This window comes from Macrobrachium nipponense, chromosome 20 (genome assembly GCF_015104395.2).
Source record: "Macrobrachium nipponense isolate FS-2020 chromosome 20, ASM1510439v2, whole genome shotgun sequence".
NCBI classification, from domain to species: Eukaryota; Metazoa; Arthropoda; class Malacostraca; order Decapoda; family Palaemonidae; genus Macrobrachium; species Macrobrachium nipponense.
In genome coordinates, this window is record NC_061089.1 from 16988082 (window position 1) to 17014200 (window position 26119).

Genomic DNA, 26119 nt, shown 5'->3' on the forward strand with positions numbered 1-26119 from the left:
TCGCTGGCCTGGCGGGAGTCATCTGAGCAACTCTCGCCAGTCTTCTGCTCCGTGCCTCAGTCCTGGCGCCGAGCAAACTCGGAAGCCTGAGCCTTGGCTGTATGGTCACCCGCAGGTGACCATACACTCGGTACCTCTCGCGAACGAGAGGCCGAGCCGGAAAAGTACCAGTGTTAGCCGGTACCTCTCTGGTCCCCGTCTTCTTCTTCCTTGTGGAAGGAGAGACGGGCCCTGCTCCCAAAGGAGCGGGAGGACCAGCGGAAGAACCCCCCGTCCCACCGGAGTGAGACGGGCCCTCGGAAGTTCCCGAAGGAGACTTCTTAGGGGGTGAGGAGGCAGCCTTCTTCTTCCTCGGCTTAGAAGCCTTGGAAGTCGAAGGGGAAGAGGCGGCTGCAAGCGACGACGAAGGCAACGAAGACGACGACACCTTCCTCCTCTTCTTCGTCAGCTTCCTCAGGACAGAAGTCAGGTCCTCCATCCAGGACGGAGCCGGGGCTATTGCTGAAGCAACACGGCCCGGCTGCACCTGTCTGGAAGGACCCACGACTGGGGCAGCAACACCACGGGCAGGAACGACATCGGCAGGGGATGGTCCAGGCACAGCAGGAGCGGCAGGCATGGCAGGAACATCAGGTACAGCAGGAGGCGGCACAGCAATCAACGACATCCTGGGTACTGGTGGAAGGTCCAGGGGCGAACTCTTGGGGCACCGAAAGTCAGGGGCTGAGGCGAGAGAGGTGAACCCGGGCGGGGGTGGCACGACCCTCCTCGGGAAACCAGCAATCAGGGCCTGCACCGCAGCTGAGGGTGTTACTGTGGTAGTATGCTGGGTATACACCAGGTGAGGAAGCGCGGCATACCCCGGGGTCGAGACGGTGGTGGTGGTAGTGGTCACTGGTCCATGGGTGACCGGAGCAGCACCCGCCAGGTGGTGCAACAGCCCCTGAACGCTTGGCATCCCCAGGAGGCCCAGCGAGAACCACACCAGGCCGAGGTCGTCACCCACAGCAGGAGCACCTGAGGAAGCAAAGGTCGGGTTAGTAGGAGGGGTTCCCCCTCGCATGGGGGGGGGAGGGGACAAGCCCCACCCCGAACGAATGGAAGACCCCGAGTATAATTGGATGTCAGGGTACCTCGCCCCTCCTCTATGCCCAATGGATCGGGCGAAGAGAAGGAACGAGAAACCCCCCCCCGAATGGTGAGGAGCCATATGCGGGAGCTGGGATGGCGGCAGGAAGGAAGACGACGTGTCTGTGACCAAGGGCGTCGCCGGAGAACCCTCCGAAGACTCCCTGGCAGGCTTACATCGCTTCCTCCTACCCTCACAGAGCACCCACTGCTCCTCCGACCAATTATTACACACAACACAGGGCTCAGCCTGAGAGCATTTGCGCCCTCGGCACCGAGCACATAATTCATGAGGATCAACCTCTGGGAGAGAGCGGAAGGCCCCACACTTACGGTCCTCCACACCAGGGCAAACTCTGCGGCTGATGGGGGGGCGTGGGGACGTCTCCAGCTCACGGGAATCCATAATAATGAATAATAATAAAATACAAAGCACATGTACTTACAGTATTTTATCAAACACACACAAAGCAAACCAAGTTTGAAGAAGATACAAAGCGTACGACGAAAGCGGGCAGAGAGCGAACAACACGTCTGTCTCCGTCGACAGCCGAAAGCAAAGTGGATCTTCACCTCCCAGTCGCGCGGTGCGCGCACTGTCGGACAAGCAGTTAACTACCGAACTCCCTTGTTCGAAGCTTACGACCAGTTCCAGCTGCCGCAAGTTACATTCCTATTGTAAAGGACCGATGGTTTGTATTCGTATCGGAACAAATGATCATTCACAAATTCAAGTGGAAGATAACCAAATATTTTCTATGGGCTGTATCTCTATAATTATCATTAATTTGCTTTTTTATGTCAAATTAGGCAGTGACCTGTTAAAATAGGCAGTTATAAGCATTTTAGTTTAACGGGTACATGGTATTTGGCAGTTATAAGCATTTTGAGAAGGGTTTTGCATTTCAGATTTTGCATTTCCACTGTGGGTTCTGGAACCTATCCTATCCCTGCAAAAAAGTGGAGTAGCCCTGTAATACTTTCCACTCAATATGTTTTAATGAACAGACACACACAACATTCTTTTATGTCTTTTGTTGCAACATAAAAGCTGCAACTCTAGAATTTCAATGGAAAAAGCAGAAATAGTATTCCTATCTATACCAATGTACTATCCATCAGTGAACTACGTACATAAAATATGGTCAAAAAGAAAATCTAAAACAACTTTTCAAATATCTTAAACTTACATTCTAAGCCCATATAAAATGTTTCAAAATACTTTAACCATTAAAAGAATGAAATATGGCTATACACTCACCTTGTTAGTCCCAATGATGGCAAGATGATAACCATAAATAGTAAAAATATAAAAGTTTTTCGCATGATAGAGTGGTTTTCTGCAGATCGAGTCCAGTGGGACATAAACTGGTCCGAGTATGATACAATGACAGGCATAAGGGCAGCAGTGGTCCACAGAAGAAGAGTTGGCAAGAATTCAGACAATACTGGACTCTGTTGTGTAGAAAAAGCAATTATGTACAGAATAAAAAAAATTCATCACCTAACAAATATGCATGGGACTTCAACTATGTTGAATACAGTTCTATTATTGTGAATGGTCATGTCACGCTACATATAACGTCCAGTTTCCAAAAGTAATACAGTTTAATCTGTGTACTGAGGTAAAATCCCAAACTCTTATTTAGCTGGTTAGTATTTGACTTTCAAATGTTAGCTTTGGTCTTCCATGTTTGTTACCTACTGGTATAAACTGAATTGTCAACTGCAACTTTCCCAGTGAGGTTAGTGGATTGATTATGAAATTCATACTAATAAAAAAAAAAATTTATACAGCATTTCCAGTAATGAACAGCAATGCCAGTTTTTAAAAGTACACTGCAATTGATACTTATAAAAAAACCATATAATTTAATCCAGGTCTCAAAAAATGCATATACCATATATACTCATGTTATGTTAAATATTTAAAGACCAATTTTATGGCCTAAAATTTTTGGGTCGAACTTTATATGAGGTACAGTTTTGGAAAAATGCAAGATTCTTGGACTAGGCTAAGTCTAGGCTTTGGATTTCCCAACAATGGAAGTTAACAAAGTAGCATTTCCTTCCATAGAAGTTGACAAAATATTTTTTTTAGAATAAAGACACTAAATACAAATGTTGTTTCACTTATCTGAGAATCTTTTATTTCTGATATGCCATAACCAGCCCGAGAAGAGTCTACTTGAGACTCAGAGGTCTGGAAAAACTAACACCTATTAATAATAATCTGATATGCCATACGTGTTAGCAGCTTGCACATTGTTGCTTGCTTCAGGAAAAGTGATCACTTGCATTTTAAATTTAGCAGTAATCTTACTGTATGTATTTGACGACATACTGAAGTGTATTGAGTAAAAATATTCTTAAAACTTCTGATATAAGAAACAATAATAGGGCAATAGAGTTAAAAGAATAGTGGAACTGGGTAAAAAGAAATTAAAGAATAGAAATGATGGTTAATAGGTATACTGTCGCTAGTTTTAGTGGTTGAAGCATACCCCTTAAGGGGCCTATGGGTTGAAGAAAGATTAAAGAATAAAAACGTATAATGATTATACTGTTCGCTAGTTACAGTCGTTGCTTGGCAAGATTTCAATAGCTATGACAAAACGATTGTAAACAAAGAAGGTTGGAAGTTTTTTCCTTTTGTTTATTAGTTAATTTTAATTATTTGAAATGACTATATACTGATTTTTTTACATATTTTATAGGCATATTCTAAGCTTTTAGCTCCTTAGTTTATTTCAATTTTTAGATGTCGGAATCTTAGACTAGGCTGTGGTAGTGACTGCTAACATAGCCTAGGCTACCATCATCTTCTGATTGATTCCAAATATACTGTTAGAAATATAGCCTAGGCTTATTGCCAGAATCAAAGCTGGAACATTACATGGGGTTAATGCTAAAATCTTAACACATATGCAGTAAAAAATGGGGTTGAACATTGCATGAGCCGAATATTACGCGAGTATATACGGTAATGCTTGAAACTTAACAGACTTTTTAAAGTTCATTACAGTGTCAATGTACCTGTAATTCTGAGAATAAGCACACTTACCACATTATGAAGTTTTCCAGCAAAAAGGTGTACAAAGTCCAGAGTGTTGATAAGCACAGCAGGAGTTGTCAGAAAGAACAGAACAACAAACAGGACAAAGTTGATGCTGACTGCCTTCAACCACCAGTGACGAGTTGTTACAGACAAATTAGCCCTGATCGGACGGCATTAATTCATTAATAAGTGTGCTAAAGACTTCTATATATTTGAAATACAGTACGTACTGAAAACAGCATACCTATATAGCACTTAATTTGAGATTTTATTTTTCAAATAATTACCTCTCGCTTAGTATATACGTATCTTTAACTTCTACGTACTGACAGAAGTAAAAGCTATAAAATGGAGAGGTAAGGTTCATTTCAAAAATGATACAGGCAGTCCACAGTTATCAGCAGGGGTTCCATTCTCAGCGGGGTATTGATAACCATAAACTGCCATTAAAAGAAACTCGGTAATTTATGGTATTTATGGTGCTGAGTCTTGGTTAATGGCGCCTCTGTCAGGTATGTTATGGCGCCATAGCTCTATTATCAGCACCTTATGATGCCGATAAACGAAACTTGGCCAGATATGGCGCCATAAATTGCCAATTTTACAGCGCTAAACAAGTGCCATAAAACCGAATCGCCCTTAACTAAGACCGCTGATAACCGGGGACTGCCTGTAATTAAAACTGTTATATCACTCTAATAACAATATTCCTTGATTATCATTTGTTTCATCACAACCGATCAATCATACAAATGTTTGCCACTGATGTCCTGAATGTTCCCAGGATCATCAGTCTTTTGTAAGACTCACTTTCATGTACAATACATTTTCTTAGATATGCTGAAACCAACTTCCTCACTTTTCACCACTGTATACAATACTCCCCAACAGGGCAATACACAACAAATAATAGCTTACCAATAGATATCCTCTGGCGCTGGAGCCACTCGTACAATCCAGTTATGGGGTTTTAGCTCTCCTGATACAGAAGATGCTGGTGTGTTCTTCAAGCAATCACATTTTGTCTGGTGATCACGCAAAACTTTTGTCGCATTTGTTATGGAGTCAAACGTTACAAAGGCAATGCCAGTAGGTCTCTGAAGAGCTCTGACTTTGAGATTCTCTACCTCCTGAGACAGACGATTTTCTTCCTCTAAATAATATTCAATAGCATCCACCTTTATGAGGAGAAAATTATTAAACTTTTAGATTGATATATATAAGTATAAAGTTTTATGCCTCATATTCACAACAAAATATTAAAAACTACCAAGATTTTGTGAGCGATTTTTCCAGTGATATAATATTGGAAAATATGCAAAACTGAATAATGAGGTACAGTTTTCAGTTTGTAGTCAGAAAATGTTTCAACACATTTAATTTTACAAAAGAAAAATATGGTTAGTGAAAAAAAGCTTGGTTTACAATGTCTGTAAATATTCAGAAAAAAGGCCAGAAAAGTAACATAAGTACGGTACTTATTTTTAGGAAAGTTTTGAAGGCAAAATTTCTATTAAAAAAAAAAAAAAAAAAAAAAAAAAAAAGGATGGGGGTTTAGCTTGACATGGAGAGTAGTCATACAAGACAGCTTGTGATTTTCCTAATGTTAAGACCGAAGTTTTGTTTCGCATATGAACAACTACAAGGTATGGTATACAAAGATTTACTTACTCATGACATTGCCCAAATGTATAGTCAACTACATGAACTTAATAAATCATTTACAATGTGTTTTTTTATCCTACTAGTATCTCTCTAACTAACACTTTATACATATTACTAGTGCTACATAACATCATGTTCAACAGATAACATAAAAATGAACTTTTCCAGCGACAAAACACAACATTATTTGTTATTAAATTTCAATTTTACCTCCATATTGAAAAGTATACCTACTCATAATAGTACTATAAACACTAACATGATAAAGAGTGGTGGTTTTAATACACATTCTCACTGCTAAAAGGTTGTATGAGTTGATGTTTCCAATTTAATGGACTAAAATTTTTTTTCTTGGATTTGACAAAATGGTATTTAAAGTAGTCCTGTCACCTTCATAATGTTAATTGTGTACAATGTCTACTTTGAATAAGGAATTTTGTACTTTTTTTGGAATTTAGATTATTTCAAAATTCTTCTTGTACAGTTAAATTTGCATGGTCCAAATTTAAGAAAAGCAAGAACTGTTTACATTTCAATTAAAATACTGATCTGCTGGCTCCAACGATTGATTGTAGTTATGGCTTCTCTGGCCATTAATATGGTGCTGTATCAATACTAGCTTTGAGCCATAAAATGACTAATTTTCTATGACAATTTGTATTTTTCATAGGTACAAACCTGAGGTCTTAACAATAGGATAATTTCTAGCGCCTAGCTGGATCCGGTTAAATCGCAGATGAAAGCAAGGAATCTTGTGAGATCTGGCAATGCATGCGTATATCGGGTGAAAAGTGGTCAAGGACCATGCACCCACGCCACAGCGTTCGGTCTTTTTCTTAACCGCCAGGGTGAGAGTTGTGGTTGACCTCTCTTGGCCTTTACCCGGTTTATTGCTTTACTAATATCAGCATAACATGTTATTTCATTACCATTAAGAACTGGGGTACATCTAGACACTTAAGCATATCCTCAATTATTTTTCTCAGCCATAAATCTTGAACTGACCTATACAATAGATCATCCTACACAAAAGTATACAAAGTACTTTTCATAAAATTATATAGCAAAATGATTAAGACTACAATAAATAAGAGTGAGGTAATCTTACTTTTGGGCATCCAAAAATATCACAGCATCCACATATCACACCACATTTGTATGGCCGCATTTCTAGCCTCCTATTCGTCTCTTTCATATATGCTTCACAATACAGTCTTGCATTTTGTGCAACTTCCCTGTGAATAAACAGCAATAATGGGAAAAAATGTAAAATCTTTCAATTATATAGAATTGAAAAATAGGTATTGCCAAAATAAATAAGCGGTATAAAGACAACACTCCATACTGATGTACTCTTAACCCTTTAACGCCTAAGGGGTATAATAAAAATAGTCTCCCGTGTGCTGAGGGGGTCTCGGAGTGAGCGACGAAGCAGAAAAAATATTTTTTTCAAAAGCACAGCGCGCTTAGTTTTCAAGATTAAGAGTTCATTTTTGGCTCCTTTTTTTGTCATTGCCTGAAGTTTAGTATGCAACAATCAGAAATGAAAAAAAATATCATTATCATACATAAATAATGCGATATATGATAGCGCGAAAACAAAATTTCATATATAATTGTATTCAAATCGAGCTATGAGCAAAACGGTTAAAGCTAATGAGTTAAATTTTTTTCCGTTGTATTGTACACTAAATTGCAATCATTTTAGTATATAACACATTTTAAAACTATCAAAGCAACACAGAGAAAATATTATCACATAATGATGCATGAATTTGTAATGCGCGGACATAAAAAATTGTTTTTTTTCAAAAATTCACCATAAATCTAAATATTGTTCTAGAGACTTCCAATTTGTTTCAAAATGAAGATAAAGGATTGAATATTACTATACTGTAAGAGTTTTAGCTTACAATTACAGTTTTTTACCATTTCCGATGAGTTAAAAGTTGATCGAATGTCTAATTTTTTTACCGTATATACTCGAGTAACGTGCAATCTCGCATATCATGCGACCCCCAAATTTTCACCAATAAACAGTGGTTTTGTCATGTATCTCCTGTATCATGCGAGTTCCTTTTCTGAAAGCGTCAGTTCATAAGGTTGATGGTTTAGCATGCTAATGGCCGAGTCATTCAGATGTGTGCTGCTGCTAGTCAAGTTATGGTAATTTTCTTACTTATCTCGAGAATTGAATAGAAAATCTCAAGATTAAAAAAGAATCCCAAGATAATTAAATAATTGTAAAAATAACACGCCTTGGAGTCCTAAATCTCTCTCTCTCTCTCTCTCTCTCTCTCTCTCTCTCTCTCTCTCTCTCTCTCTCTCTCTCTCTCTCTCTCTCTCAGGAATAAATACTATAATTTGAGTCTTTCACTAACGGGTATCAGTAAATGTGTAGACATTGTGTGCATGTTTAAAAAAATGTGCAGCACACACACATTCCGATGTTTCAGTTTTTGGAATTTTTCAGATTTCGGAAATGAGAGGTCAGATGCATAATCAAACAAACATCACTACTGCAGCAAAAACATTTTTTCCCTTTATGTTTTTCATTTTTGTTATTTATTAATTACAGTTTATTTAAATAAATATTAATATAATATACTGTTAAATGAATGTGAGATAATTAAGATCACCTGTAATAAAATAGTGGGACAATTAATACCATGTGTTCACTAATAGCTATTATTTTCAAAACAAACATTCCGTAAACGCAAAAAATATATGTACATAACAATCAAAATATAATAATGTTTTGCAGTTCAACTTGTGAATTTTAACAATAAGTATGACTATATAATATATTTCACCATATCGATCTTGAAGTTGAAGATTCGTAAAATTTTGAGGATGGTCCGGGAAAAGGATTTGTACTTTGTGATTACTATCGCTACAACACCATGTGGTATTTTCATACCACTATATTGATGACGCATCACTACATCACACTGGTATTTTTCATACCACTATACATTAAAGTTAAAATGATCATATTATATTATTATTTTCACAAAGAAATAATTATATAAAGAAAATTATTGGGTAATTTTTGCCTTCAGCAGTCAGAAAATCACGAACATGGTAACGTTCAAACCTAGTGCCCACCACGGCATAAGTCTATAAATAGAACAGAAGCAGAGGGCAGTCATTGGATAACATATCTCCATGGCTACCAACCAACCAATCAGGTGTTAGTTATACTACTTTGTGAATTTCTTAGAATGAACGTTTAAACGCGAAGCTAACAATGATGTGTGTGTTTTGCATACAGTATGTAGTTTTAGTTTTTATTAGTGTAAGTATTTTACTGATTACATGAAGAATAGAATGATTCCTTCTCATTACTTTGAATGCAAAATGGTTTGAAGATTCTTCCTCAAAAAGAAAAGAAAAAAAATTTCTTTAGAAGATGATACCTATTTACTAACGCGGTTGACATACTGTCAAAACAAAATTCAGCTCTATAATCTTTGAAAAAATGTTAATCTTTCTGTCTGCTGGTCACACCTTTTATATCCCCGGCGACTAACAACAACAAAATTTGTTTGTTTGTTTTATCTTCCAAGATGTAGGTATTACCTGTAGGTACAGCACATTTTTTAACAGTATGCCCATACACACACACATACAGTTGCACGTGTGCTAATACCTATTGGTTTCGAGACTCAAGTTAACACTTACAGTATAGTTGAGAGGAGAGAGTTCATCCTAGATGGCCTTGGTTCATCTCTCTAATCTCTCGAGGAATGTCAAGATTTGTTCCCTGCTCTTTGTAAATTTAGTCCATTCGACTGAGAGCAACAAAATTCTTTTTTTTTTTTTTTGTCTTCCAGATATGGATTACCCGTACTGCACATCTTTTAACAAGCATGAACACACTGCCTGCATATGTACTAATGCCCACTGGTTAAATATACTCTCTCTCTCTCTCTCTCTCTCTCTCTCTCTCTCTCTCTCTCTCTCTCTCTCTCTCTCTCTCTCTCTCAGGAAAGATACCGTCAATTCAATTTATCTGTATCTTTTCCTGATAGACAGACAGAGTAAATATTTAGGACTCCAAGGCTTGACATATGTCAATTATTTTATTATCTTGGGATTTTTGGTTTATCTTGGGATTTTCCATGGTCAACTCTTTGGATTAGTAAGAAAAATGCAATTATTTGAGTAGCAGTAGCAGCAGCTGCAGCGCACACCCAAATGAATCGGGTAAGCCTAGCACGCCAAACAATAGTATTTAAAAAATGAGCTGAGCTCTCAGGCTGGGCTGTTTTGGTCCTCCCACGTGATGACGCATATCTGCCAAATTTATAACAACAACAGAGATAAAACCATTTCTCCCATTACAGATAACAAATATTATCTTTTCCGTTATGCAGAATTCTAAATAAATTACGTAGGTTCACAATTGATAAAAGTTTTTTTTTATGCAATAACAAGAAACGGAGTCAGATTTTCTATCAACATGGCATCTCATTTTGGTGCTGTTGCGAATATTTCAACCAGTTCCACGTGCGTTTAAATCCATACTGACTGTACAGTCTGGAGCAGTTCTCCCTTCTACACATATCTTGATTTCTTAATATCGTAGGTATAGAATAAATTGGTGTGCAAGGAAATATGAAATAAAGCATAACAGAGTAAGTTTGATGAGTGAGAAAATAAACAATTGTAAACAGACAGATTCTCTCTCTCTCTCTCTCTCTCTCTCTCTCTCTCTCTGTGTGTGTGTGTGTGTGACAAAATTATAGATAGGAAACAATGACTGAATATTGTTTGAATGCGATATGGCAAAGTTTTGGCCTGACTGAAGTGTGGAGTGACTTTGATACCGACTTACAAGTTATTCCTGGTCATCTCACAGCCATGGATAGACATCAACTTCACAGCCGAGAAAGGGCAATCGTATACAAAATAAATAGGTATGAAAAATGCGAAATGTGGGCCTATGTTGTCCCATAAAAAAAGTTCTCGCTCGGACAGCTGTAAGATTTAGGAGAGAGAGAGAGAGAGAGAGCAGGGCCGAATAGGAAGGAGATTAAAGTACCTGGGAATGAAAACCCCTTATAATCTTATAATTATAGCTTCGGGGTTTGTCTCAAGGACATTCAAAGGTCTGTCACACATGGGCAGTTGTTGCTTTTGTAAAATTAGCATAAGGGCAGATCTTTAAAAGCAACGCCAGAGAGCTCGCCACGGTGACAAGACTATACCTTCCATATGAATTGACGATGTCCTATACGAAGATGCAGGAGATGAAGATGAAAAGATCTAAGATCTGGAAGATGACAAATATGATTGCCTTGACAGCGAAGAATTCAGAGCAGTATTTGATGATACGGACACGGAGAACGACTTTGGAGGATTTTAGTTTATTAATTTTATGCATTTTTTTTTTACTTTAATAAATTTTCACTTACCTGTGTATCCTAAAATGAAAATATTAGTTCAAGTAACAAATGTTTCTTTTATCAAGTAAAAGTAAACAAAAAGTAAAAAATCCTTCGGTATTGTGCCTTAATTAACTGATTTGGAAATTATAGATGGTTAGTCTAGAACAGTTAAACATGATGTATAAACCAAAATAATGCAAATGGCGCACAATCGCTCTTTTGTATTTTAAAATACAATAGTAATATGAGAATGCATACAATATTATTGGATATAGTGAAGTACAAGTAAAGCATAACTTTTTAAAAGATCTACTGTTTTCCTCCGGTAGTAACTATAGCAATCAGCCGATTTTGGAAAGCATAGATGGTACGCTAATTTTATACCATGTGTATGATGCGACCCCTTTAAAATTAGCTTCAAAATTAGGTTTCAAAAGTCGCATAATATGCAAGTATATACGGTATATATTTTTTTATATACAAATATTTCAAAAATGAGAAAAGCTACAACCTTCAATTATTTTTTGTTGTATTCTGCATAAAATTGCACACATTTTCATATATAAAACTCTATGAAATGCCTAATATGAAACAGAGCAAATATTATGATAATGCGACGTACGCATTTCGGAGATTTGCGGTGGAGAATCGTCGCACTGAGGGAAGAAATTGTTTAAAAATTCACCATAAATCTAAATATTGTGCTAGACTTTGAATGTTTCAAAATGAAGATAAATGACTGAATACGTATTACTACCATTTCGGTAGAGTCAAAGTTGACCGAACATGGTTTTTTTTCTATTTATCGTGATTTATATGCAAATATTTCGAAAATGAGAAAAGCTACAACTTTCAATTATTTGTTGTATTCTACATAAAATTCCGCACATTTTCATAAATAAAACTTTATGTAACAGCTAATTTAAAATGGTGTAAACATTACGGCAAATCGCACGTATGATTTTTTCGGAAGAGTTACCGTGCGGATGTAAGGAAAAAATGATATTGTTATGATACAATAAAGTTTCATACATACTTACCTGGCAGATATATACTTAGCTATAGACTCCGTCGTCCCCGACAGAAATTCAAATTTCGCGGCACTCGCTACAGGTAGGTCAGGTGATCTACCGCCCTACTCTGGGTGGCAGGACTAGGAACCATTCCCGTTTTCTATCAGATTTTCTCTTCCACCTGCCTCCTGCGGGGAGGCTGGGTGGGCCATCAATCGTATATATCTGCCAGGTAAGTATGTATGAAACTTTATTGTATCATAACAATATCATTTTCATACATTCAACTTCCCTGTCAGATATATACTTAGCTGATTGACACCCTTTGGTCGAGGGCAAGAGACAGCTAACTACTGAATAGACAGGTAAACAACATATGTTGTAGGTATTTACAGACCTTGGTTCCTACCTGATTAGGTGGAAGACTTTGTGGCTACTGCCTGGGAGTCTGCTTCACCTCAAGAGCCTTAGCGAGATAGTGATCTGCGGCCAAGAGTTCTTGTGGGTCTGTCGATGGGGTCTTATCCACTTACTCGGCAGAGCCTGACTGGCATTTGTCAATGGGTGCTAATCCGCTTATATGACAACACGCCTTCTTTAAGGAGCACACAACCGATCCCGATCACCCGATCCTAACACCCGTGTTAGTACTAAGATTGCCAAGAGTTATCCCCAAACTCTTCGCAAACAACCAAAAACTCGATATACGCACACACTTAAGTAAAAAAAAAAATTTTGTACCCCTCTAAAAGTCAGATACCACTCGATTCCCTTACTGAAGTGAAACGACGGCCGCCTGTGCGACATCTGACACTTCTTCCAGCAGGAAGCCAAGAACGTATCCGACAAGAGGGTTACGTACACAGAATTTAAGGATTGGCGCTTGCTCCAGTACCCAGAACCGTCTGCACTGACACAAACGGACCTAGAGAAAAATATTTCTCATACGTTACGCGCACATCCTTCAAGTAATGAGATGCAAACACCGAGTTGCACCTCCAATATGTTGCATCCAAAATATTCTTGAGAGATATTTCTTTGGAATGCAATAGACGTCGCGATTGCCCTTACTTCATGAGCTCTTACTCTTAATAGTTTAAAAGAGTCATCTGGGCAGTTCTTATGCACCTCGGTAATAACGCTTCTTACAAAGAAGGCTAAAGCATTCTTCAACATCGGTCTTTTGGGGTCCTTTACCGAGCACCATAGACCGTGTTGCGAACCCCCCAACTGCTTCTTTCTGTCCAGATAGAATTTAAGCGCTCTGACCGGGCAAAGAGACCTCTCTGCCTCTCTGCCTACTAGACTAGCCAGGCCTTTTACCTCGAAGCTCCTGGGCCAGGGTTTCGAGGGATTCTCATTTTTAGCAAGAAAGAGAGACTGGAACGAACAAATAGCAGAGTCTCCTTTGAAGCCCACTCATGACTCAAGGGCGTGCAGCTCGCTGACTCTCTTCGCCGTAGCGAGAGACAACAGAAACAGGCACTTCCTAGTAATATCTCGAAAGGAAGCCGTGTGAGGTGGTTCGAACCTTTCAGAAGATAGAAATTTTAGGACCACGTCCAGATTCCAGCTCGGAACTCTAGGTTCTTTTGATTTGGATGTTTCGAAGGAACGAATGAGATCATGCAAATCCTTATTATTGGCCAAATCTAATCCTCTGTTCCTGAATACAGCCAAGAGCATACTCCTGTATCCCTTAATAGTTGGTACAGAAAGATGCGATTTCTCCTTCAGGAAAAGAAGGAAATCTGCAATTTCGGTCACAGAGTTATTGGAGGAGGACAGCTTCTTTGACCTACACCAACTTCTGAACACCTCCCACTTCGATTGGTATACTCGCATAGTAGATGATCTGCGGGCTCTGGCAAGGCTTGCCGCCTTGCGAGAAAACCCTCTCGCTCTGACAAGTCTTTCGATAGTCGAAAGGCAGTCAGAGCAAGAGCGGGTAGGTTTTGATGGTACCTCTCGAAGTGGGGTTGTTTGAGCAGATCTGTCCTGTTTGGAAGAGATCTGGGGAAGTCCACCGTCCACTCCATTACCTCTGTGAACCAATTTTGGGATGGCCAATATGGGGCTATCAGTCATCCTTGTCCCCTTTGAGGCCACAAACTTTCTGACCACTTCCCCCAGGATCTTGAATGGGGGATAAGCGTACACATCCAGTCCGGACCAGTTCAGGAGCAAGGCATCTACTGCATAAGCTCTGGAATCGTCTGCCAGAGCGCAAAATGTGTCTATCCTCTTGGAGAGGAATGTGGCGAACAGGTCTATTTGAGGCTTCCCCCAAAGAGACCAAAGAATCTGACACACTTCTGAGTGGAGGGTCCATTCTGTGGGAAGGACCTGGAACCTCCTGCTCAGCCTGTCCGCTCTCATGTTCCTCTCCCCTTGGACAAACCTTGTTAGCAGAGTTACATTCCTTTGATTCGCCCAAATAAGAAGATCTCTTGTCAGTTTGTATAGAGCGAGAGAGTGAGTCCCTCCTTGTTTTCTCACATAAGCCAGAGCGGTGGTATTGTCGGAGTTTATCTGCATTACCCCGTCTCTGACTATCTGTTCGAAGCTCTTTAACGCCAGATGAATGGCCAAGACCTCCTTGCAATTTATGTGCCATGACACCTGCTCTTCCGACCAGGTGCCTGACACTTCCCTGGATCCTAAGGTTGCACCCCAACCTGTCTCCGACGCGTCTGAAAATAATATTAGGTTCGGGTTCCGAACTTCCAGGGATACGCCTCTGTTCTCCTCTAGAGGGGGTAACCACCACCTTAAGTGATTTTTCACTTCTGTCGGGATTGGAAAAGTATTGGAGAGCTGTCCTGTCTTCCAATTCCTTCTCAGGAAGAACTGTAGAGGACAGAGATGCAGTCTTCCTAGAGGAAAGAACTGTTCCAGCGAGGAAAGGGTCCCCAGAAGGCTCAACCATTCCCTCGCTGAACTGCGCTCCTTCCTTAAGAAGCTGGAGACTGTGGCGCAACCTTTCGATATTCTCTCTTGAGATGGAAACACTCGAAAACCCCGAGAATCCATCCGAATCCCCAGATAAACCATGTTCTGGCTGGGGATCATCTGAGATTTCTCGAGGTTTACGATCAATCCTAATGACTTTGTCAGTTCTAATGTCGTTGAAAGGTCCTCCAAACACTGTTTGTGCGACCTGGCCCTGATGAGCCAGTCGTCCAGGTATAGGGAGACGTTTATTCCCATCAGATGTAGATGTCTTGCTACATTCTTCATTATGTCTGTGAAGACTTGAAGAACTGTGGACAGGCCAAAACACAGGGCCCTGAACTGATAGATCCTTCCCTCCATCATGAAACGAAGGTACTTCCTCGACGAATGATGAATCGGGATGTGGAAATAACATCTTGAAGATCTAGGGACGCCATCCAATCTCCTGGGCGAAGGGCTGCAAGGACTGAAGCAGACGTTTCCATGCTGAACTTCTGTTTCTCCACAAATCTGTTCAGCGCACTTACATCCAGTACTGTTCTCCACCCCCCCGAAAGCTTTCGCTACTAGAAAAAGGCGTTTGTAAAACCCCGGGGAGTTGTGATCCAGTACCAGCTCGATTGCTCTTTTGTCCAAAATCTGTTCTACCATTTGACGAAGAGTATCCATCAGTACAGGGTCCTTGTATCTGGCGGACAGTTCCCTCGGTGTTGATGTCAGGGGAGGGCTGTCCTTGAATGGGATATAATATCCCTTCTTGATGATCGACATGGACCAAGTGTCGGTTCCTATGTTTGCCCAGGCTTCCGCAAAATCTTGCAACCTGGCACCTACAGGTGTTTGGAGGATCGCTTTCTCATTTCCCCTTCTTAAAGGGTCGGAAGGAAGCTCTTCCTCTTCTTTCCGTGGTCTTTCTTCTGGGAATAGATCTAGCCAGAGGGCCTCCTCGAAAGGGCTGCTGCTGCGTTGGACGAGCCCCTTTCTTTTCTTCATTGGCCACAAGCCTATTCTTCCTCGAAGACTGCCTGAGGAGATCTTGAGTCGCCTTCTCAGTTAGCGAATGTGCAATGTCCTTCACCAACTGAGAAGGGAACAAATGCTCTGAAAGAGGGGCGAACAACAAGGCGGATCTTTGTGAAGGAGAGACGGCCTTAGTGAGGAAAGCACTATAAACAGCCTTCTTCTTCAGCATTCCCGCACCAAAGAGGGAGGAGACCTCTGCCGACCCATCCTGAACAGCTTTGTCTATGCATGTAAGGATACTATGCAAAGCTTCGGGGTTTAGATCTTCCGCTTCCTGGGACTTTTTAGCCAAAATCCCAAGGGACCAATCCAGGAAATTAAATACTTCCAAGACGTGCAAAAGTCCCTTGAGGAGATGGTCCACCTCCGAAAGACCCCATGTTGCTCGGGCCGAGTTCAAGGCGTGTCTTCTCGAGGAGTCTACGAGACTCGAGGAGTCTACGAGACTCGAGGAGTCTACGAGACTCGAGAAGTACGATTCAGCTGAAGTGGGCAGAGACAATCCCATATTCTCTCCCGTCTCATACCATATGCCTCTTCTACCCGTTAGTTTGGCAGGAGGCATACAAAAAACCGTCCTTCCTAGTTCCTTTTTCGTCTTGATCCAGGAATCTAGCGACTGTAGGGCCCTCTTCATAGATATGGCCGGTTTCATTTTAAGGAAGGATGAAGACTTGTGTGATTTAGTGCTCGAAAAAAGAGCGCGCGGAGAAGGAGGAGCAGCTGGAGTCAACGAATCTCCATATTTTTCTAGAAGGAGAGAAGAAAGAACTTTATAGTTTGAAAGTCCTTCTTTATTCGTTACCTCGTCTTCCGAAACGTCCTCTAAGTCGAGAGGATCGGAAGGAGAAAGCTCCCTTCTTTCGTCTGTCTCCTCCTTTGACTTCTTCCTTTCCGTAGAGGAAGAACTTCTAACAGGCAAGGGACTAAGGGCTATTTCCTCCCTACGCCTATCCTTAGGAGAGTCTTGGTTAATTTGCACCTGGCGCCTGATTGACTCCTGACGCCTATCAGGCTCTTCTCGTATAGTATGCGCCTGGCAGGCGCATCGCGCTCGGAATACTCCTGGTGCCTGGCAGGCGCTTCTTCCATTCTAGCTGGCGCCTGGCGCCTGGTTGGCGTTCTGCGCCTGGAACGATCTCGAGAATAATCAGGCTCTTTGCGCCTGGAAGGCTCCTCTCTTTCTGTGAGGACTTCAAAGTCATCCTCACTGTCAGGTGTTCTCTGGCGCCTACTTGGCGAGCCAGGTGCCTGGCAGGAGTTTCTTCCTTTTCTACCTCTCGCCTGCCTGGCGCTTCGCTCCCCCCAGAGATGGCCGCCTGTGTGACAACTCCCCTGGTAGGCTCGTTGCGCCTGACAGGAGATCGGTGTCTAGATCTTTTTATAGGAAGCTTGTCGTCCTTTCTGCGAGAAGGCTCCTTGAAAAGTACTCCTACCAACGATGCTAGCTGTTCTTGCATATTGATTAAAATCTTCCTGGTAGAGGACTCCTCTTCATCAAAAGCAGGAGAAGGAGATCTGGAAGGCGCTAGAGACTCCCTTACCGCAAAGGGAGTTAACTCCTTTCTAGCTCTCTTTACTACCGAAGGTGCTTCTTCTTCAGAAAAGCGCTCGGGGCTAGAGTTCAATTCAGGCTCTTTCCAGTTTCTCTTCAGCGGACTGGAAAGCTTCGTATCTTTCCATCCTCTTTTTGGTGAGGGAGATCGCGATGACGAAAAGCACTCTCGTAGGACGCTTTTTCTGTAGCGATCCCTGGCAGTCTGAGATGTAACAGATTCTGCCGAAGGGACGCCTGATCGTTGGGGATTCTCCACAACCTCCGTACGGCTTTCGACTTTCCTTCTCCTCTGGGCCAGGAAGCTTGGAAGAGGTCTAGGCCTGGGAGCGTCGCAGAGACGACCAGACGCCCCCTCCACTACACTGGGGACACTTATATCACTAGAAATATCACCCTCACTTTGCTTACCTTCTAATGGCGCCATTTTCTCTTGCATTTTTTGAAGGGAGGCTTTGAGTTCTGCAATTTCAGAAGCTGAATCAGAGGGATTAGCAACCTGTGATCGGCCTGATAAAGAAGGAGAATAATTATGAGTAGAAGAAGCTACAGAACTAGACAGGGGTTCATGAGATCTAGATCTACTAAGGCTTTTATAAGCCGCCTTCCTCTCTCTATCTTTCTCTAACTTCTTCAAGTAAGGAGTTAGAGTCTTCCAATCCTGAGCACTCAATCTTTCACACTCATTACATGTGTTATCTAAAGAACACTCAACAACTCTACATCCACTGCATGCAGTGTGAGGATCTACCGAAGCCTTCGGAATCCTCACCTTACAGCCCTCATTCACACACACACTGAAACCAACACTAGAGTCAGACATATTCAAGAAAAATCCAAAGCCAAGTCCAAAAACAGTTCCACGATAGCGAATGCCAAACAACGATCCAAGTACGTCACCAAAAATCGGTCGAAAGAAGATCAAAAGCGTTGAAAAAAGAATTCCAGTCAGGAGGTAGTAACAACAATGTTGACACCACCGGCGACAGAAAAAATCTGATAGAAAACGGGAATGGTTCCTAGTCCTGCCACCCAGAGCAGGGCGGTAGATCACCTGACCTACCTGTAGCGAGTGCCGCGAAATTTGAATTTCTGTCGGGGACGACGGAGTCTATAGCTAAGTATATATCTGACAGGGAAGTTGAATGTATGAAAAAAATTTTTTTTCATAAATTCACCATAAATCGAAATATTGTGCTAGAGACTTCCAATATGTTGCAAAATGAAGGTAAATGATTGAATATTACTAGAATATAAGAGTTTTAGCTTACAATTGCGTTTTTCGACCATTTCAGTAGTCAAAGTTGACCGAAGGTTGAAATTTTGGCACTTATTGTTATGTATATTAAAATATTTCAAAACTGATAAAAGCTACAATCATGAAATGGCTAATTAAAAATGGTGCAAAAATTATGTCAAAGTGACGAAATAATTTCCGAGATGTGTCACTGATACTTTTTAGTGCGATAAGAAAGAAATTCGCGCTTGCGCGCCTGTGTAACGATTGTAAACAAAACAACACCTTGATCCGTGAACTCCCAGCATCCCCCAAGGCGCCTGATTCAAAAGTTTTCGGCTGGTAGGCCTTGGTAGGCCTATAAGTATTTTTCCGCAAATTTTTAAAAAACTTTTGTATGTCGACGTAAATTACATCCGGTCGGAAACCAAGAGACAAAAAATGTTGACGTAAAATACATCCATTAGGCGTTTAAGGGTTAACTATCAGTGAGAAACCCGCAGTTAATGTGTGTAAGAGCTATATTTCTTCAGAGGGCAGAAGATTGTAATTGCAATCTTATTTGTCTTAGCTTACCATTCTTTGTCAATTAAATTAATGAAATTAATGAAACAGAAGTGGATACTGAAAGACTGAACAAGTAGAATATTTTGAAAATATAGAACTGCATTTTTACACATACAAAACAAGACCAGTTATACAGAAATAAGATACTATACTTGTAGTAACTGCATAAATTCTATGATGACAAAAGAATATACCAGGCCACATTTAGAGAGAGAGAGAAAAAAAAAACAGTCTGAAGTGAGTTGGTGGCTGGCAATCTTTTAAGGGGCAACTAACCCTCACTAAATGAATAACCGACACATTACTGTTCTTCCATATTTAAGACAAGTTTTATACATAAAGGACTTGGAAGAATTACTCTGTTAACACTTCAGCTTAGCTTAGCTTAGCTTAATTAGAAATATTTTCTTATTAAGAATACTGAATCTCATGGTACTGATCTCAACATCAATATAAAAATATATACTAGTCCATACCTTTCCTTATCATAAGCTGTTAAAGATCTGATGTTATATGCAAACTGCACATCTTGTACTTCAATTTCAGGATAGGCCTCTCTGCAAATACAATTGGTGTTAGCAAATTTCCTAAACAACAGCAAAAAATCAAAAATTGTCAAGCACATATTTAAATAAATAACTTCAATAAATTATAACCACTATTCCAAAATATTTTAAGCAAACCATCAAACCTTATTTAAAGACATAAGGATGATCTGAATCATTTTATTTTTGAATGGGAAGTAAAAACTTTAAAAGCAAAACTTAAAAAAATAAGATGGATAAGTTCGGAAGCTCAACAGGAAGAGAAAGGGACTAGACAAAATGCACAAGGCAGAAACAAATTCAGCTTGAGAACAGCGGACAGTGCAAAGATTTAGTACAGCCTACCATGTGCACAGTATAAGTAAACAGTACTGCTCAACAGGATCTCAGGATCATAAGTAAATAAGTATTACGATTAATATGACTAAACTAAAACAATGTTGATAAGTAGTAAAGCTGATTAATAGCCATTTCATAAAAAGTTAGTGAGATGGTGTGTAGACATGGTTTGTTTAACGGAGGTCAGATTCATAAGGTTAGTTACACCTGAGGATTTAAAGTGTCAGGTTTGTTTTTCAAAGAAAAAAATATCTTTATGGTTATGAAAACCCAGACCACTATGAGAAAACTCTTAGCTCTCATATGACTGGCCTTGAGGGTTTGTCCTTGTAAAGGGAATAAAATTAATCAAATTGCATCTAACAAGTTACAGCTTCATAAAAATATTTATTACTAGATAGGCTGAAAATAGCTTTTAAGATTTTGACAAATTTTCACTGTTGACTAATAGTACAGTATATGATTTATTGCTAATCAATATTTCCAATTTGCCTATGGGTACGTCATACAATAGTGGCCAATTCTTCAGTGGCTTAACACAAATTCAAAATATCTTTCTTTTTGTGACAATGACTGACATGATCCAACTGTAGTTTAATCTGCTTTATTTTGTTATGTTTCATAATCCCACAAATCCTGCCATTTATCACCCTAATGAACTCCAGTGATGTGACATACTTTTTTTTTAGATTAAGTGTAGTCATACTTGTTGCAGAATTGGCTAGAACCCATGAAAATGACAACCTTCTGTAAAAGTATAGCTACTGTCAATAATCTTCAGAAATCTAAAATGTTATCAGAGGAAAAGATAGCAACCCATACTTTTATCATTCTATTTGAAAGCTGTAATAGCATTAAGAGCTTATCAGTTATGTTGTATTAGCAAAGATCAGTAGTTTCAGTTATCAATAATTAATATTATGTAGTGTAACACATTAAGTACTTAAAACCAATGTCTTTATTTATAGGGGATACTTTAAAAACAAAAGCATGAGCTAAAGCAAGACTAGTTTAATATAACAAGAATACAAACAAAAGATTTTTCACATTTCTTTTCATCAAACAAGCTAAAATGGTCAAGATTAATAATTTTTCATACCGAAAGGTGATTTTATGTTTTATTGTACCTCTCTAAACTGAACTGCAAGAACATCTCTGCAGACATTTTTATTCCATAGCAAATAAAACACATTTTTTAAAGTATAACTTACTGAAAATGTCTAAGAATAGTGTCCTTATGGCAAGACCTACGGGGTACATGGGTGATCATCAACGTCCGTGAAGCACTAGTCAGGGTTGATGCCTCTCGTAGTTCAAGTTTTTTTGAGAAACGTCTAGTAAACAAGATTCCCATAGGAAGGAAGAGGAAAGCTAGTGTCACATGTACCCACAAGAGGCGTGACCTGGGAATAAAAAATCTCAAATCAGTCAATGAAACAAGAATGGGCATTAAAGAAAATAATAAAGCAAAGACTAGTTCAAGTTTGTTTCGCAATAAATTCATTATGTATGCTATAACCAAATTTCACGGTACACAAAATCCTGCACACATCAGTCCGTGAAGAAAAAGAAGAAAATAGGTGGTAGGTGTAGCCCACCACATGCACTCCTGGATCCTCAGGTCCCTTGCAGTCAATTGCCTCAACTGCTGATGGTTAGGCAAACCAACAAGCAGGTAGCTACAGAACCTGTGAGTTTGGATTCTGATTTTCTACTATCTATTTTTCAGTGACTTTACCTTGGTTCAACTATTCTTCTTTTTTCATTTGCCATGAGAAAAAAAATTTTTTTCCTTTTTTATTTGACTATGGAGAATTTTCATCACTGGCAAGAGACTTTTTGCCAACACTGTCAATACTTTTGCAGATATAAAGGGCAATAACAAGCAAAAGATCATTTCATGTATGTACTAGAATGCTTAGAGAAGAACATCCTGCTTTTAAAAAAATGCAGGCATTGCATAGATTAAATATAATGCAGCTGTAAATGGAATTTTAAAATTCCTTCCTGATGGCTTTTCTTATTATGTTTTATACTATTTATCTGTCTTTACACATGAACATAATTTTATACTATGTTATGATTTTTAATTTGTGTTGCTAATTGCATTTTAGTGGTGTATTTTTACATCTTGATAATTTTTCATTTATCACAGTGATAAAATTGATGCAACCACTTTTAGGTAATTTGTACTCTGTTTATTAAAATACTGTTCTCTGGTGTGGATGTCTGCTTCTGCCAGAGATTTATATCTTTTAGATAGAGCGATTCATGGTGGTAGGTTTCTGTTTCCTAATATGTAGTAGCAGTTATGACTTGGACCATCAATGGATGGTGTTCTGTTTGTCACTTTTACGTAAGTTGTAATTCAATGGAGATTTTTCACATTCACAAGTGATCCTTGATCCCTTTTACTTGCTGAGAGGAACCAGATTCACTGAACAGCAGTACCAATATGCAGTAAATGTGCCTTGCTGTCGAACTTCTCAGTTCCAGAGGTCCTTTATTTCTCACTCCGTTGAAACAGCCCGCCAGACGATGCTGTGCAATTGGGACTTCAGAAGTTCAAGCAAAGATGCAATGCATTACTACACCATTACTACTTTTCTCCTTGCATATTAATACATTTTTATCTATTTATTAATTAAATTCATTTTTTTTCTTTTTTAATAAGTGGGATCTCTTCTTTATGTATCCCCTTTACCTCCTTTTACTTCTTCCTAATGAACACCATATTCTTTGGAAGCTTGAATTTCAAGTCAATGGCCCCTGTGGGCTTGTTCCATATGAATAGGTTTCACCCTCTGAACAATATTATACCAATAATAAACTGCATGCACAGAGCTGCTATCTACTACTGATAGTTTTTAAAGATGAGATTTTGTGAACCATGAAACTGGGATAAAGTTTCATTTTGTTCTAAAAAAATTACATACAAGGTATAGTGACACCTGGGCATCTAATAAATGATACTCCTATAGCAAAAGTACACAACAGTGACTTACAATTCTATGAATATCTGTTGTGATTAATTCACCTTTTATTTTCTAATGAACAATTAAAAAAAAAACCTTGGCCGACATATGTGCTTTGGGGACTATCAATGGTAAATTATTATTATTATTATAAAGGATTAGTTTATCCAGACCTTATCAATGGTAAAATAAAGAGTATGTATTACCTAAATAAAAAAACAGCATACGTATCAGTTTAATGCATTTTCTATGATATCTACTTTCACAGATAGATGTCTACTAGTATACAGTATTCCCCCATATTCGCAGGGGATGCATACCAGAGCACCCCACGAATAGCTAGAATCCATGAGTAGTTGAACCACTATAAAAATGCTTAATACTGCCTATTTTGTTAGCAGATACTCAAGAAAAAACCACTAAAAATGATTATAGTTTTTTTTTAAGTTTTATCACAAAAAGTGCGTTTTATGATGAAACTGATAAAGAAAACCAGGAATTTGTGAACATTTCTCATAGAAAAATACCATGAATACGCAAATTTCCTGTGAATAATGGGTAGATATGGTCCATAGAGAAATCCGTGAATGCGTCAATCTGCGAGTACAGGGGGTCCACTATATTTTCAACTTTTATAAACATAAGGATATAAATCATGGAAGCTATTATTTCTAATAACTAATGCTGCTACATATACAGTATATGCTTACTGACACTGCACAAAATTATTAAGAAACAGATGGTACTAACTTTGGGTCAAGATTGGCTAAAGTTGTGTGTCCAAATTCCTTTTCACCTCCTTCCAGCGTACCTTGGAAATTAATAGGTAGTACTATGACAATACTTACAACACACACAATCATCATATATATGATGATGTGGCGCTGAAAGGCCATGTATTGCACAGCATCTTTTCCACTTTTCTCTAGGATGTCTTTATCTCTGAAAAAAGTACCAGTATATTAGTGTCTTTGCACATATCCAAAGGTGAACTACCAAGTTAGTTTTTTACCATGAAAAGAAAACAATTTGCAAATAAATAGGCTAATATATTCATACCAAGCAATCATACAATATCATATACTTGTTGGAATTGTGAGTGTGTGAAATGATATTGTTAAACTACAATAAAGTTTTGTACATACTTACCTGGCAGATATATACTTAGCTATAGTCTCCGACGTTCCCGACAGAATTTCAAATCTCGCGGCACAGCGACAGGTAGGTCAGGTGGTCTACCTTACCCGCCGCTGGGTGGCGGATGTACGAACCACTCCCGTAAGCTTGTCAGATTTTTCTCTTCCACCTGTCTCCTGAGGGGAGGCTGGGTGGGCCATTAATCGTATATATCTGCCAGGTAAGTATGTACAAAACTTTATTGTAGTTTAACAATATCATTTTTGTACATGAACTTCCCTGACAGATATATACTTAGCTGATTGGCACCCTTGGTGGAGGGTAAGAGACAGCTCAATAATACAGGTAAGACGGGAAACAACTAATGTTGTAGGATATAAAAACCTTGGTTCTCACCTTTTCAGGATGAAGACTTCATAGATACTATCTCTGAGTCTGCATTGCCTGGAGAGCTACAGCTAGGACGTGACCTGATGCTGAAAGACTCTCGGATCTACCACTGGGATATGTGATCCCCTATTGTGGTAGAATCCAAGTCGGATGCTGTTAGAGGGACCTTGTCCGCTTACCTAACAGATCCTTACCACTACCTCTGCAAGGAGCCAAAACCCACCAGACCACCTAACCAAAATACAAGGGGTAATATTACGACAAAAAGAGGTGCCTCCTGCAACCTCTTTCAGACAACCAAAAACAACAATATAAAATATAGGGTAACATATAAAAAATTTACACAGGATAAGTTTCAGCTCCCTGCCCCAGCGCCGAATCCGCCGATACGAAAGGACCCAAGGCGAAGCATTTATCATATGTGATTTTTACATCACGTAGGGTAGTGGTTTGCGAAAACCGATTGGCATCTCCAAAAAGTCGCCTCCATCAAGTTCCGCACAGACATATTTTTTCTGAATGCAAGCGAAGTTGCGATGGCTCTCACCTCGTGAGCTTTCACTTTCAGTAGTTTAAAATGTTCTTCCTTACAAGCAACATGTGCCTCTGTAATAGGGCTTCTCAGAAAAAAGGAAAGAGCATTCTTCGACATGGGCCGAGTGGGGTCCTTTACAGAGCACCAAAGCACATCTTGATTAGCCTTAAGTTGTTCCTTCCTCTTAAGGAAATACTTCATATTCTCATAGGGCAAAGAGTTCTTTCAGGCTCTTCCCCTACTAGAAAAGATAAACTACGAACTTCAAAGCTCCTGGGCCAAGGCCGTGATGGGTTTCATTCTTTGCAAGGAAATTTGGAAGAAACGAACACACCATAGAATCTTCCTTAAACCCTACATTGCCCTCGATAGCTTGGAGCTCACTCACTCTCTTAGCTGTAGCTAGGGCCAAAAGGAAGATAGCCTTCTTCGTCAGATCCTTGAAAGAGGCTAAGCTAGGAGGTTCGAATCTAGACGATCCAAGGAATTGTAGAACTACGTCTAGATTCCAGTTTGGTACCACATGAGGACGCTTAATGGTTTCAAATGATCTAATAAGATCATGCAAGTCCTTATCATCGGATATCTTTAAGCCTCTATGCCG

General features: G+C 39.6%; 1 protein-coding gene across 1 annotated transcript in view; it reads right to left on the minus strand.

Moving 5' to 3' along the window:
- LOC135222598 (calcium permeable stress-gated cation channel 1-like) overlaps positions 1 to 26119 on the minus strand; it is a 208668-nt gene that overhangs the window by 124928 nt on the left and 57621 nt on the right. Inside the window, 7 exon segments of the mRNA XM_064260691.1 lie at positions 2390 to 2583; positions 4193 to 4346; positions 5105 to 5364; positions 6960 to 7086; positions 20071 to 20151; positions 21690 to 21881; positions 24204 to 24395. Coding sequence (XP_064116761.1) covers positions 2390 to 2583; positions 4193 to 4346; positions 5105 to 5364; positions 6960 to 7086; positions 20071 to 20151; positions 21690 to 21881; positions 24204 to 24395 — 1200 coding nt within the window.